This window comes from Equus quagga, chromosome 1, assembly GCF_021613505.1.
Source record: "Equus quagga isolate Etosha38 chromosome 1, UCLA_HA_Equagga_1.0, whole genome shotgun sequence".
NCBI classification, from domain to species: Eukaryota; Metazoa; Chordata; class Mammalia; order Perissodactyla; family Equidae; genus Equus; species Equus quagga.
Window position 1 is genome coordinate 92,927,053 of NC_060267.1, and position 15,588 is coordinate 92,942,640.

General features: G+C 43.5%; 1 protein-coding gene across 5 annotated transcripts in view; it reads right to left on the bottom strand.

Moving 5' to 3' along the window:
• Positions 1-15,588, bottom strand: part of TSC1 (TSC complex subunit 1) — a 50,670-nt gene that overhangs the window by 6,167 nt on the left and 28,915 nt on the right. For 4 of the 5 annotated variants that reach the window (XM_046656000.1, XM_046655971.1, XM_046655980.1 and 1 more), the window contains 14 exons: positions 13,953-14,128; positions 13,140-13,255; positions 12,396-12,507; positions 11,969-12,087; positions 9,949-10,018; positions 9,386-9,490; positions 8,540-9,098; positions 7,139-7,182; positions 6,319-6,485; positions 5,269-5,451; positions 4,294-4,404; positions 3,218-3,340; positions 351-538; positions 103-264 (listed from right to left, as the gene is read on the bottom strand). In XM_046656000.1, the coding sequence (XP_046511956.1) occupies positions 103-264; positions 351-538; positions 3,218-3,340; positions 4,294-4,404; positions 5,269-5,451; positions 6,319-6,485; positions 7,139-7,182; positions 8,540-9,098; positions 9,386-9,490; positions 9,949-10,018; positions 11,969-12,087; positions 12,396-12,507; positions 13,140-13,255; positions 13,953-14,128 (2,235 nt within the window). The remainder of the gene's footprint in view (positions 1-102; positions 265-350; positions 539-3,217; positions 3,341-4,293; positions 4,405-5,268; positions 5,452-6,318; positions 6,486-7,138; positions 7,183-8,539; positions 9,099-9,385; positions 9,491-9,948; positions 10,019-11,968; positions 12,088-12,395; positions 12,508-13,139; positions 13,256-13,952; positions 14,129-15,588) is intronic. The other variant, XM_046656005.1, reaches the window with a different exon arrangement.

Here is a 15,588-nt window from a genome sequence, read left to right on the forward strand (position 1 = left end):
TCTAATCAGGCCGGAACTGCTCTGAACACCACACGATGCTGTCGTTGTTCTGTTAGCGGGAGCTTAATGACAAGGCCCGTGATGCCAATTCTCTGTTCCTACCTTTCTTCTGCTGCTTCAGCTGCTTCTGTTTTTTCTTCTTCAAGTTTTTTCAGGAGGCCATCTTTCTCCAACCTGCCATATAAATCTAAGATCTCCAATTCAAACGCTTGGGTAATCCTTTTCTGAGCTTCATACCTGCTCTCTGCGGCCTGCAGCTGTCCTCTGAAAGATACAGACCACCCCAGAATATGGGACGTTCCACTTAACAAAGAATACATCAGTGCAAAAACTTTTGCCAATAAAATTACCTTGCCTGGAGTTTGACATCCTCTAAATATTTCTTCTGTTCCAAAAGAAGGTGGTCTTTCTTGGCCAAATGAGATTCCAGTTCCAAAATCCGTTTCTGGGAGGTATCGAGCCTCTGATTCTGCTGGAGAACGTGGCTTCTGTTTTTTTCTAGTTCTTTCCGATATGCAGCTTTCATCATTTCCACTTCCTAAAAAATGGATTGGAGTTAGTACTTTTAGAAAATGAACATGCCATATAGATTTTGAAAAGTCAAGGTAATAAGCAATGAGAAGGTACTTTAGTACACTGCTAGTGGAAATATAAACTAGTACAACTTTCTGGAAAGGAAGCTAGCAGTAAGTATTAACCTAGTAACCCTTCCCTGAAATCTATCCCTAAGGAAATCATCTGAAACAGAATACACATTTTGGCACAAAAATAATCATCACAGCATATTTAGAACAAAAAAACTGGAAACACTGTTAGGTCTGCTGTCAAGGAAATAGTTAAGTAAATGAAAGTACATCTTATAAGTTTTAAAAAATTATATGTATCAGTAAAAAGCAGACTATAAAACCATGTAAATAATATGATCAACTATGTAAACATATATATTCACAAAACAGCAAATGAAACTATGCCAAAATTCAGTTTTAATTTCAATGCAGTACTATTGTGGGTCATTTGTTTTCTTTCACATTCTTCTCTCTCTCCTAACACTGGCTAAGGCACAGCTAGAGAATGCAACACGAAGAGAGCAGGTTTGCTCAGGTAAAGCACTTGCAGATCAGGTACCCTGACAACAGCCTGCCTGCTGACAAATCAAAACAGCTCAAAACCCAGAGCAAGTATACACCAGTGCTCAGGAAAGAGGTGAAAGGGATACTGTTCTAACAAACACGTGTTACATGTGTGCTGTGTTTTTACTGTGGTAAAACACACATAAGTAAATATACATCACATAAAGTTTACCACACATTTGTTGTTTTAAAAAAGATAATAAACCATAAGGAGCAAGGAGATGGGCTTCCACGAAGGCACCCCTGCCTCGGAGATGAGTAGTGAACCCAACACTTCCACAGCGTAGAATGCTGTAATTTAAGCTCAGAACTGGGCACCAGATAATGCAGTCATCACAGCTGTCCCTAATAGCTCCAAACTTTAACACAGGTTAGGTGAACAAATCAGACCTTTGTCATACGTGGCAGTAGTTATTTATGGAGAATCAAACAAAGCATTGAACTAGGAACGCCCATGCCACTTCACTAACCCTCACAACCATCGCATGAGGTGCTACACCCAACACCTACCAGCCATCCCCCACCTGAGTCTCAGATACCCAGCCCTCCTCCCTCCACTTGACTGAACAAGAAGACTGAACTAGCTCCAGGTTCAGGGGCAGATCCTGACAGGTTCAAGGCAATGACTGGGCTACGGATGGGCACACGACACAATCCTGGCCAATCACAAGGGCAGAAAGCCTGGCAGAGGGTTCCTGGGAAAGGTTTCCTTCCTCAGAGAGATTGGAAGGAAGCGGTGCTCTCCTCTTCCACAGGACATCATGGCATCTACCTGTGATAGCTGTAATTGTGGCACTCACCTTGCAACCATGAGCACAGCTAGCCCAAGGACAAGGTTGACACAATAGGTCAGGCAGCACAGAAGAGTGGAAAGAACCGGGCTCCTTGATGTTGTCTCTAAACTGCTGACTTGACCAACCTGGAACTCACCAGCCTCAGGACATCTTCTCCAGTGAAATAATGAAACTGTATTGTTAAGCCAGTCTAGTTTCTTTTTTTGTTGCTGCTTACAACTGAAGCTATCCTGTTACAAGTCAGTATCATCACACCCATTTTATGAACAGTGAAACAGGGCCCAAAAAGGTCAAGGGCTTGCTCGAGGCCCCAAGAGTACAAGTGTTCCAACCAAAAGACAGCACCACATAAGCCAATCTATCTATCCTTTGTAAGGAATGCATTTAAGTAAGCTTTTTCAGAGGTTCTCTTGTCCCTTAGGTCTGTTTTCCCCTCTTTCTTTTTCCAGAGCCACACTCCAAAATAAGTGGTAGCTGGTTTCTAGAGAAAGTTCCACATTTAACATCCTTCTACAGGGACTCTGAATCTGAGAGCTGAGAAGAGCTGAGAAATAAGGAGTAACTCTATTATGAAAATTTAAATCTCTCTGGTTCTAAGACTACTCTCTACATTTGGCCAAAAAAGATGCTTTACAAAGCATAAGCCCAAGAAATCCTAAAAAGAAAGCCCATATGTGATGGAGAAGTTAGTGACAGGAAGCATCTGAGCATTTACTATTAAAATTCCATTCCCAGCTCATTCACTAACATTACCTGAGGCTATTTATAAAGTGACATAAAACTTCTGCCTCAACACCATTAGTGAGGCACTAATTAACGTAAGATCATCCCAATGTTGGCCTTGTTGCAAGGACTAAACCATCATCTGCTGAAATTAGAGTCAACATTAAAAGGAAGGAAAAGTATGTATACCAGTATATTCCCACAGTCCTGAGAGTAAGTTAAACACAATTGGCTCCCCATCCTTTTTCTGTCTGTCTGTCTCTCTTTAAAGGGGGAATGGATAAGAGAAGAGAAACACTTATAACACCTACTCTGTACCAATTACCATTAGGTGTTTTCATTTATACCTGATTTAATTTCAAAGCAACCCAACTAGAGGAAACACGCGCATGTGATGGCTGAAAAGGGCTTGTGGAAAGGGAGACCAGGGAGAGATGGAACGGACGCCAAGGCTGCTGCGCCAGTTCTCAGGGAACACTTCATAAAGCCACTGTGTGTGACATGCCACAGACACCCTGCCTGGGTCCTCAGGCTTCCCACCCAGGGCTGGCTCCCCAGGCCCCAGCATACCTTCGTGGTGTCTGAATGCTTGTTCTGCAGTTGTTCCAAATACAGCTCGTTGACCTCTCCAAGAACCAACAGCTGCCTGTTCAAGAACTCCATCTGCTGTTGGACTGACTCACTGTTTGAGAGCTAACCAAAACACATGCAAGCAAAGTGAAAGATCCAACAACACAAAACTAGCAAATGGACATTAAACAGGGAACCAGCTAGGAGCACGCCATTTCAGTGCTGGGGCAGAATAAATAACTCCCATGGTTTCAAATTCCCTAACACAATGGCTGGTGGAGATGAAGGCATCCAAGGACAAGGAAAATGGACAGAAGTGCACTTCAAAATTTCACTAAGCAAAGGGGAAGAAGTACATATGCGCCACATCAAAAGTGGTCACCCATAGGGTGCCTAGAGAAGACGTATGTGCATATATCCCTACAGCAGGGCCTCAGGACCAGGAGGATAATGCCCCAGGGAAAACTCACCCATTCTTTTTATTTTTATTTTTTATTTTTTCCTTTTTCTCCCCAAAGCCCCCCGGTACACAGTTGTATGTTCTTAGTTGTGGGTCCTTCTAGTTGTGGCACGTGGGACGCTGCCTCAGCGTGGTCTGATGAGCAGTGCCATGTCCGCGCCCAGGATTCAAACCAACGAAACACTGGGCCGCCTGCAGTGGAGCATGCGAACCCAACCACTAGGCCACGGGGCCAGCCCCTCACCCATTCTTGAATAAGTGATTTATAGAGAGTGCAGTGACCCCAAAGAGGGAGGGATCATCACTCAAAAACCTGAACAAACTGTACACATTTCCGTAAATAAGGTACTAAGAAAGAGTTCCTGGGATATACACAGACCAGGGCTCAGGCCGGATAGTTCTCTGTTGAGGAGACCGTCCTGTGTACTGCAGGATGCTTAGCGGCACCCCAGCCCCGCCCACTCAATGTCAGTGGCACCAAACATGTCCCGGGGGGGCAGCATCATTCTCTTTCGGGAACCCCTGACACAGATACTCAAGTAATACATTTGTCCTCTCTGAAGGAAGAAGGTCAGCAAGTGGTGTGAGCACAAGCCCAGCTCGCCCCATTTCTTACCTTCTGAGAAACCTGACTGAGCAGCAGCTCGGTGTGACACACCTTGCTGTTGGCCTTCTTCAATTCCAGGCGCAGCTCCGCAATCATGTTCCTGCAGTCCTCCAGCTTTGTCTAACCAAAGAGATGTGCCATGAAGTTACAGAGCACTGCCAGGCCAGGGCACACACCACCTGGCTGTCGGCCCAGAGAATTGGGAAAGCCTAGTTCCTCAGTTGCTCTAATATTCTTGGGCCATCAGTATTTAACTTCTTAGTTTTAAAAAGTAAGTTACGGTTGATTTCTGAGATCCTGATTTGTTTAACAAAAGAAAAAAAGACCTTAGATCCACAGTTCCCAAACTGTGTGCCAAAGAGCCCTGGGGCTACACAGCAAATTCACAGCGGTGCCATGGGGATATTTGAAATTTTTGAGAGAAACAGTGACATCTGTAGGTCATCATGTGAACTACTAACTGGAGGTAGTTCAGTTTCAGTATTGGATGGGCTACATGCCTGTGGATGGTGTCATATCTTTGCAAAGCTGGGCTTTATGTGGTTACTGCGATAAAAATCACCAAGCAAAAACCAATGTGAAACAGGAAATGAGGGTATCAGTGTCCGATCTGATTCCAAAGTCTGAGACTATGCAGTACCCAACAGGCGCACACAAAGCATTGGGAAGTAATTGTGGTCATTTAAAAATGAAATTTAAAACATTTATATGTACTATTTTCAAACAGCTACTAATTGTCACTAAGTTATTTAGATGTACTTAATAAGCAGAACTATTAGTTGTCTCTTCTGGCTGCAGAGTGCCAGGGAAAAAATGACTGACATGCTAAGGGAGCCACAAATTAAGAGACCTCAGGCCTAAATAAAGTATACTGATGTGAAAGCTACCTGCCAGATCTCAGAGAAGCAGTTCATCCCAGCTAAGACGAATAAGGCGCATTCACGCCCTCTCTTGGCTGACCCTGCCAGGGGCTGCAGTTGGTACCTGTAATTCCTGGCTCTGGTTGTAGAATTCTTCTCGGTCATGCTGCAGCTGTCTGATCTGGCTGTGGAGCTGGGTCACCACTGTGTCTCGCTGCTCCTGAAGCTGACTGTATCTGGCTTGTTCTTTCTGCAGACTAACCTTCCATATCTGGATGTCTTTCTCTTGTAACTTCAACTGGTCTTTCTAGCAGAGACCAAAGATGCCATCATTTTAGCTGCCTTCCAACGTGTGCAGTGACGCTCAAGTTTAATCCATGCTGCAAATGTTTCCTCTAAACAGTAATATGCTGCCCTGAAACTGCAACCACAGGCCCAGAATCTGACGGCTCACTACTGTCTAATTCAGCTTTAAGTCAAGGGTTACCAAATTTCACACTGGCAAAGGATCCTAAGTTGCTTAAAGAACTTTTCTCAGGGATCACCTTGTTCCCAATACCTTCGCAAGTCCCAACCAGCAGCACTGGAATAAGACCTCTAAGACATGGAACCGACGAGGGGCGCAGGAGTGATGAAGGGCCACTGAACACTCACCCTGCGCCAGGCACCGGGCAAGTGCTCACGGACTTGACTTCTAACACCGCAGTGAAAAAGCAGGCGCCGCTATTATTGTTCCCCTTTTATACAACGGGAAACAGAGGCTTCGAGAGGCTGAATTACTTTCCTAAGGCAATAAGTGGTAGAGCCAAGGCTCAATCTCCAGGTCTGCCTGGCTTCACAACTCTGCCACAAGTTTTCTGCCATAAAAGAGTTTCAGCAGAGCTGGTTTCACAATTGGAGACACAAAATAATCTTCTGACTCTGTTATCATCATAGTCAACTACCAAGAAACAAGCACAAAGAATCACTCATCCCCACGGTTTCCAAGAGTTGCAAGGGAATTCAGAGATCTAGCTGCTCACGTCTTCACCTCAGAGACTAAAGACCTGCCTCAAGGCAGACCAGACAGCAGAACTAGACCGCAGCTCAACTGCTGCTCTTTACAAACCATCATGCGGACCCACAACAAAACACGCCATGAACTCCACCTCCCCCCAGTCCCCAGCACGCTCACCATAGCAGCATTGTGCTCCTCCAGAGCCGCTGCCTTGATCACCTTGCGGAGGAGCCGCCTGTTCCGGACAGCATGCTGCTGCCTCTTAAAACGTTCATAGAGTAACTGGTTGTGCAGTAAAAGCAACTGGTTACGGAGAGTGCGGATCTCATCTGAGGGAGGAGAGCCTGATTTTAAAGCAGAGGGAGGGTGGCAGAGATGCCTTTTACATATCGTTCAATGAAGCCCCTGCCCACGGTTCTGTTAGCTTAAGAAACACAATTCTTTAAGAAACAAACCACCACTCACTTTGCAAATGACCACTTGGTTCCCAACAGAGTCATTCCTTAGGAGAGGGAGGAAAAGTATTTACTACCTATCTCCCTTTTTAAGGACCACAAAGGAGTATAATGTGGGAATATTTGCTTTTCCCCACACACCTAGAACGAATGCATATATAGAGAGAGATGTACATGTATCTAGATGTATATGCACACATTTATCTATTTACAGAAGACTCCTTTTCTTCCTCCCGGGCCCGCTCTCCTCTAGGACCTCTCCAGCACCACTGCCTCCACTGGGGTCCGCTCTAGGGCAGCCTGGTGTGAGGTCTGCACCTCCTGCACTTCTACTCTCAAGCTCGTGATATTCGTCACTTTTCAAAGATAGGAAATGGTGACTTGCAACACTTGATATACGATTTAGCCAAGCAGATGACCTGGCTGGAGCAGCAGCAAAGGGGAGATGTCTCCTATGGGGCACACCTCCTTCAAGGACAGAAAAGGAAACAACCAAGCAGGATCCAAATGGGCCTGATGTGGAGCTAAAGTAACAACTTTACCTCCAAAGTGGGTCCAGTCGACAGACTTGCTGGGTAAAGACAACCTAGGAAGAAAGGTTTTGAGTAACAATGTTACCAATCTTACCTAGAAAACACTTATCTGGACTTTTAATTGGAGCAAGGTTAGGTCACTTCCTTGTGGTCAAAAGGGGCAATGGCATAGGACAGTTCCAAACTCAAAGTCCCCATGGAGTTAGAGGAGGAGCCATACAGCGACTGGAAGGGATATGCCCCCATTAAGCATGACCAAGCCTCCAGCAACAGGCCCTAACTGGGACCTCACACTGCGGCCTATGTTTCTCAGCCAGCTCGCCAAGGCCGCTGAGTGATCGAACACACCAAGAGTTGTTGTCCACCGTCGCTGTTGAAATACACAGGGAGCAGCCAAGTTTAAGAAAAAAGTAGGTAATTTACCTGAGCCTATTATACCAAACCTCATTCAAAAAGAGGAATCTTCAATAGTACAATCTCTGTCAAATTCCACCTTAGGTTATTATATAGAAGAAAAATTAAAACTAACATTCCCAAGAACCTGTTTAGAAACGGCCGAGGATTCAAACTTTGGACTAGCGCTTCCCGAATCCCCTCCCGGGGTAACCTTTGAGAAAGGGAACCAAAGCAGTGCTGGAACAGCGTCTCACAGAGGTCCCTGTCTAAGAAAGCTCGTGTGCGGGGCCGGGGCTGGGGCAAGCCACCCTGAACTTGCATTGAAATGCTGATGATTTTATCTTCCATTTAATGAACTACGTTACCAAAATAGAAAAAGAAAAATCTGTAGCTAGAGAAGGAGACACTGTGACAAAAATTCCTATATTATTAGAATACCATAACCTAATCCTCAAATTTTCAGAGAGCAACTGCAAATGCATTTGAGTTGCCTCAAAGTACAAACCGGCCTATGTATAAAGGATTTTTTTTTTTTTTGAGGAAGATTAGCCCTGAGCTAACATCTGCTGCCAATCTTCCTCTTTTTGCTGAAGAAGACTGGCCCTGAGCTAACATCTGTGCCATCTTCCTCTACTTTATATGTGGGACGCCTGCCACAGCATGGCATGCCAAGCGGTACCATGGCCCCACCCAGGATCCGAACCAGCGAACCCCGGGCCGCCGAAGCGGAACGTGCGAACTTAATCGCTGTGCCACCGGGCCAGCCCCTAAAAGCTCATTTTTAAAGAAAATGTTATCTAAGAATTGTCCCAGTTTAACATGCACATATGGAGGATATATACATTCATGTATATGAAAAGGCAACAGCCTGGATGGACGTCTGGCCAAACAGAGGAGAACCAGCTGCCTCTGACGAGAGCACAAAGAATGACTCCTGTTTCCATCCTTCTGCTTTCTGTATTTTGTAACAACGTTGAATGTTTAGAGAAAAAGGAAACAGCGCAAGCGCCTTACTTGTTCAGCTCCTTGCTGTGCGCATCTGCTCCCTGCTGGATCAGCCTGTCCAGCACTTCCACTGGGGAGGTAGAGGGCCAAGAGTCTTCCTCGGCATTTCCTTTTGCTTTCTTTAATAGTTCCTCGGTTTTCTTGCTGACAAAATGATGGGCGGTCTTTGGCAATGCCACCTCAAAAAGATGATCGTATGGGGGAGGCTGCCCACTTCCAAAGCCTGCTCCCCTTGGAGGTGGAATTTTACAAGGGCTGGGAGTGAGGATACTGGTCTCCAGAGAAGCCTGGCGCCCCCTGTTCCCGACAGGGCCTTCCTCGGAGCCTCCACAGGGCAGGTCTATGGGAGTGAAGGCTTGCTTTGGTGTGTCAGGCCCGAGCTTGTCCAGGGAGGAGTTTAAAGGCTCAGGGTTCGCACTGGTGCCCTGAGGACCGGAGGCGGCTGAATGGGTCTTGCGCGGACAGCCCGGGAGACTGTCCCGGTAGAAGGGAGAGTCAAAACCTCCTCGAGGAACCAGGAGCTCAGCATCGGCCGTCGTGATCTCAGAGAGTTCTTTAGATATTGCCGCTGAGAGAAGGGAGGGAGACAAGAGACATCATGGTAAATAGGCCATTTGCGTAAGGCTGGGCAGTGTGGGGTTGCATGCTGCCATGTGCCACCCTGAGGGACAGATAAAAAGCAGTATCCCTTTGCCTGGCATACGACCTAGAATAAAACTCTCATCTTCCTTACTCAAGAGAAGAAAAACCAAACAAGCCTGTGAACATGGATACTAAATCCCGGTTTTAGGGCAGAATGAGGGTTTAATCATATCATAGCAATTTCGTACAAGCCCAGAATCCCACACACGTTACCTTCTTCTTTATCTTTTTCAATACTATCTTCTTCAGAGGCCAGGTCACCTAAGAACCCTGGAAGATCACTTAGAGTGACAGAACCTTTGCTGCCAGGTAGCTCTTCTAAAGAGAAACAAAGACAAGTCAAGTCAAAGGAATATGCTGGTAATCCCCATAACTGTAAAACTGCTTACACTGTAATAGAACATGCCTATAATGATTCCTCCTGCTGAGGAGAGAAGGCTGGAAACGGCTGTCTCCTGGAGCTACTACAGAAAGCTAAGATATAAATAATCTAATTAAAGGCACCAAAAAACAACCCCAGAGAAAACAAAACTCTCCCCTCTTAATATCTCAGAGAACAGATAAAACCACAGTTTGACCAGCTTAAAATACAGGTACTTCACTGCAATAGCTTAAAAGCTTTTTTTGATGTTATTATGAGGTTAGCTTTCAGAATTAATTACATGTTTCACTATCTCCGGGCTTCAGTGTTTTGCAGTGTTTCAGAATTTCCTTGTTTCCACATAGAACCTATCAAGAAGAGAGAAGCAAGGTCTAGCGTTACCCAAAGATTTTACCTGGTCCTCTGTCATTCGGAAGGTGATGTTGCCTATGTAGCCAAGGTCTTGCAGAATCTGTTCTCTCTTCCTGAAAAGATAGGTACCATTTATATCACAAAGCAGAAAATTGTGTACATGTTCTCTAATGTAAGACAAATATCCTAAATGTCTAAAATTTTAGCACATTATAAAAAAGGTTAAAGTTTAGCCCAGTGGTTCTTAAATTGTTTGGTCTGAGGATGCATTTATATTCTAAAAAATTATTGAGAATCCCAAGAATTTTTGTTTATATGCTTATATCTATTGATAGTTACTTATTAAAAATTAAAACAGAAATGTTAAAAATATTTATTAATTCACTTAAAAATAACAAACTCATTACATGTAAACATAAATAGCATATACTTTTATGAAAAATAACTATATTTCCCAAAACAAAAATAAAATAACTGGTGAGAAGAGGGGAGCTGATTTATATTTTTGCAATCTCCCTTAATATCTGGCTTAATGGAAGAAAGCCGGGTTCTCCAATCTGCCTCTGCATTCAATCTGTTGCAATTTGTTATTCTGGGCAAAGGATATGAAGAAAATTCTGGGCCCCACAGATAAGTGGTTGTAAAAAGTAAACATATGTTAACAGACTTTTCAGCTAACTGTGGATAACCATTTTTGATATTGCACCAAAACCTGACAAGGAGTAATTTCTTAAAGGTTACTTACAATGTGGCCCCTGAAACTATGGCAATTAACTTTTCACGCTGTGTTAAAATGCACTGGTCTACCTTGCACTCTGAATGTACCTTTTACCGACACATGATTCTGTAACATCAAACGCTGGACAGTTAGAAAATATTGGCTCACGAAGTTATGCAGATCTTCCAAATGTTGAAACATTTCATTGTACAATACCAAAAACTCAAATTATAAACCAAGCTTCTCAAGACTTTTCAATCTTATCATAAAAGTCTCAGGGAAGCTAGCAAGCTCATGGTGGCAGATACCAGTTTTTAATACTCTAATTACACCTGAGAGTTAAATTTTATCACTGGCAAAAAATACTGTCAGTTGCTTATCTTGAAGTGACAGACTCAGTTCGTCATTTAAGAAACTAACTGCCTGCCAAATACTCAAGTGTGAATAACCATAGTTTGTCAGTTAGTTGTTCTTTCAAACAAAACTAATGCTCCATGGAAACAAGCAGCTGGTTCAGTTCTCAACTTAAATAACTGCACAAGCGCTTGAGGTGACCACTACGCTTGGGTGTGCAGTACAAGTGCTTTATGCATATTTCCTATTTTATCACAAAGAATATTAAATATATATCTTCTCAAAGGCCTAGATTTAATAAAATTAATAATTTTTACTGGGGCTGGCCCCGTGGCCGACTGGTTAAGTTCGCGCGCTCCGCTGCAGGAGGCCCAGTGTTTTGTTGGTTCGAATCCTGGGCGCGGACATGGCACTGCTCATCAAACCACGCTGAGGCAGTGTCCCACATGCCACAACTAGAAGGACCCACAACAAAGAACATACAGCTATATACTGGGGGGCTTTGGGGAGAAAAAGGAAAAAAATAAAAATTAAAAAAAATAATAATAATTTTTACTGCTTTCTATAGAACAGTCTTAAGTTGTGGTATTGTTTTTCTTTTCTTCTTTTAAACTGAAAGAACACATCAAAGAAGAACGTGATGCTACTAGGACAGCGTGCTGCCTGCCGTGATTTGTGCTGACGGGTCCGCCATTTCACCCACCACTGTTTCTGTACCATGCGTGCAAATGCCAACACAGTAAACAAGGCAAACAACAGCTTACTTAGATTACAATGAAAGCAGTTTTGACCCAGTGGGTCGCCTAAAAGGGTTTTGGGACCCGAGGGGTCAGCAGATCACACTTTGAGAGCAGCTGGTTAGTCTATTTTCAATTGTTCTGATTCAAACCCATCATATTTCAGGTCAAAAGTCTATCCAGCATAATAGGCTTCACAAAGTGAGGCTGCAAGGGGGCACTGTGCTTAGGGAGAGGGACAAGCCCGAGCATACCTTCTTGGCAGGTGTAGTGGTGGCCTGCGGGAGTGAAATGTGCACATACTCATCTGAATGGCAGAGCAGGGCTGGAGGAGGGGAGGTTGCTGGGGTTCCCAGAGGAGTTCCTTTTCCACCTGCACAGAGACAAAGACAGAATATACACAATCAGCCTAACCCTTAGAAAAACTGCTGAATTTTTTTCAGGCTAATTATTACTGGGAAGAAAGCTGCTAGAGTTAGCTTTCTGGGGAAGAAGATCAGGTTTTTTTTTTTTTAGGTTCATGTACGTGTTCCGAAAGCCCCAGAGGTTTGCATTAAGTGTCAAAAACAGGCTTACTGCTGCAAGAGGCCCCCAAACTCACTGTTAGATCTAAGAGACAGTCCCTTGTCATAAAAGGCAGGCCCAGACCAACCAACCAAATCCAACCTAAGACACACATACCAGTTGTACCAAAGACTTTACTGTAAGGGTGTGACAGATCAGGTGGGACATTTCCAGGAGAAGTTGGAGGAGTGGTCATACCACAAACCATAGATGGGCTCCAAAGAGTAGCCTGGGAAGTTAAGAAGGCATGTCAGCGACGAGGAATGAATACCAATCATCCCCAAGGTTTATGTCTGTGACCCACGGTCACTTTAAATTTAGCCTTTTCAACTGGAAAAAGCCATCTTATTAAAGCTTTATCAAGAGACAAGTTGCATTTTGATGATTTCACTCATCTGTGGAATCTAAAAAAACAAGACAAACGAACAAACAAAATGAAGACAAATTCACAGGTACAGAGAACAGACTGGTGGTTACTAGAGGGGAAGGAGGCTGGGGGGTGGGCAAAATGGGTGAAGGGGGTCAATTTTATGGTGATGGATGGAAATTAGACTTTTGGTGGTAATCACTGTGTAGTATATACAGATGTCAAATTATAATGCGGTATGCCTGGAACTTACATAATGTTATATACCAATTTTACTTCAATTAAAAAAAAGACCAGTTGCATTTTGTAAGTCTAGACTCCAAGAGAAATTCGAGCGGCAACAGTAACTTTCTTTGCTAATATCACATATTCTTAAAAATAACTCCTGAAATGAGCAGTGTGAGATTTTCCCAACCAAATGCTAAATCCTGACCCAAATGGTCAGCATCACCAGCAAGCAGAGAAGAAAGCAGGCACGCTATTTGACACCATACTTGTGGCGGCTCAGTTAACAGCCGTGTCGGTGGGGAACTCAGAGTCTGAGGTAGCTGCCCTGGCGTATTTGACAATGTCAGCCGAGAAATGGAGTGAGGGGTAGAAGTTGCACTCCCTAAAATGAAAGGGAAAGAATACATGGGGTTAGTGTGTGGTTTTAGAATATCCTGATAAAAAAAAAAGTATGGTCCCCTGGCCCACTTGATACTATTCAATTCTCTATATTTAAAAAATGTGAGGGGACTCCTGACATCCTTGAAGACACAGTAACATTTAAAAGGTTCTTAAACACTCTGGAAATAAAGTTCAGTAAGGTTTGATGTCTAGTTAAGCTTCAGGATAACCTGAAAAAGCTCAACCTGGATGGCAACTCCAGTGGCTGCTATCTACAGATAAGCCCAACTTTTATATGAAACCAATTCTAAATTGCCCAGACTCCTTCAAACTGTGTCAACACTACAGCCCAGAGGGCCTCACTGGAAGTATCTGCAAAGTAGAAAGATTCTCTTATGAGGAGGGGCCCAGAAGTCAAATCTTCAAACCATTTTCCCTTTACGTGTTGAAGACACATCCCCAAGTCTGCTGGCATACTATCAGGTAGGAGATCAATGACACAGTGCTCTCAATTAAACTTGAAGGAGGGCTTAATCAGGAGAAAATGGAGGCAAATTCAAATTTTAAATATTTGGGAAACAGTTCCTAGGAGCTGAACTAAGTCTTATTCTAGGAAAAGAAAACAAAGTCAATGAAAATAAACAGTGCTTTCCAGAGACAAAGTTGTAAAGCAGATAAGTACCAAAGTCACTTTTTACCATAGCTATTCTGCGTGTCAACATGAGGGCTGGCGGTGACGTCAGCTGGCCGATGAGGAAAGCGGGCTGAGATTTGGTGAGACACAGAATAGCCATCTTCATATGAGGCTTCTGTAGGGTCCAGAGAGATTTTGGCACACTCTATTACAACATCATGTGTTTCTAATCTCCTCCACCTGTAAAAGGCAATGAAAGGCAAGAAATGCAAGCTGTGATCCATTCAATCAAACAATCAAATACTTAAGAGTGCTAACTCCAGGCCAGCCCCTGAACTATGATTAGCGAAGACCAAGGCAGAACCACATAAGCTCAAGTAGTAAACAGTGCTAGTACATAAAGAATCAGCCATTCATTTTACAAACCTATACCTTCCCTATTAAAATGGTTATATCAAGTTATCAGAAACTAATCTGAAACAAAAATTTCATCCACAAAAGACTAGTCATAGCCTCAAAGTAGAACACAAACTATGCAGACCAGTCACCAGGGGAACAATCCCCTTTGGAACAAAGGCAATCAAAGAACAGGGAGACCTGGACACTGCCAGGTGACTGAGGCTTATTTAAGGTCACCTGTCGAAGCCTCAGGATTCTGATCCATCCCCAGACCAGAATATAGCACAGACAGACTCAAACCTAGAGAAAGCCTACAAGGATACTTAAAAAATTGTCTAAAGATTCCCGTTATATGATCCACAGCTCCACTTCTAAGAATTTATGGAAATGTATGGAAATAGACGTACATCAAGATGTACAGCAACAATGAGCACAGCACCGCTCGTGATAGACAGAGGAGAGGGAAGAACCCAAAGGGAGGCCCTCTAGAGAGGAAACTTACTACACTACCATGAAGCAGCATGCTTGCAGGTCGATGGCCACCAGGAGTGAGGAAGGGACTGACCACAAAGGGCATGATGGAACTTTCTGGGCAATGAAACGCTCTTTATCCTGATTGTGACTTTCATCAAAACTTAACAAAATTGATGAATTTATTGTATGTAAATTAGACCTTACTAGAGTTGATTTTAAAAATCATGCTTTCAAAAATTAGTAAGTGACCTAAAATGTTCAGGATATAATCTTAAATGAATAAAGGATATAAAATTACTCAGAGATACACCCACAGATAGATAGATACGACCACACTAAGTATTCAAATTAAAAGAACTGCAGGTATGGATAAAATTTCTTTTCTTCTTTCACCTGTTCAGTATTTGCCAAATGTTCTACAAAGCCCTAATAATTCGTACAAGATTTACCTGCTCGAGGATAAACTATCTCTCAGACAACACAATTTCACCATATATATTTCTATGTAATTAGCAATCCAACAGAGATTCTTATCATCACATTCCAAAGTTGACAGAAAAACAGCCCAGCAGCAGTAAGGGCACTCCATGGGTTTGCCCTCATAAAACATCCGATCCTACACAACTGTTTTAGAATGCTCATCATTAAATCTTAGATGCTGAAAATGTGGGATTAAATACAGAACAAAAGACCCCAGGGCCTGGAGAGAAAATAAGGCAGCAGCCCTACAGGAAGCCTTTAATCTTAGAGTTGCATCTTTGGTCACTATGCAGGTTCTCGCTGGCTGAGATACCTGTGTTATGGGTGGCAGTCTCCTCTTTACGTAT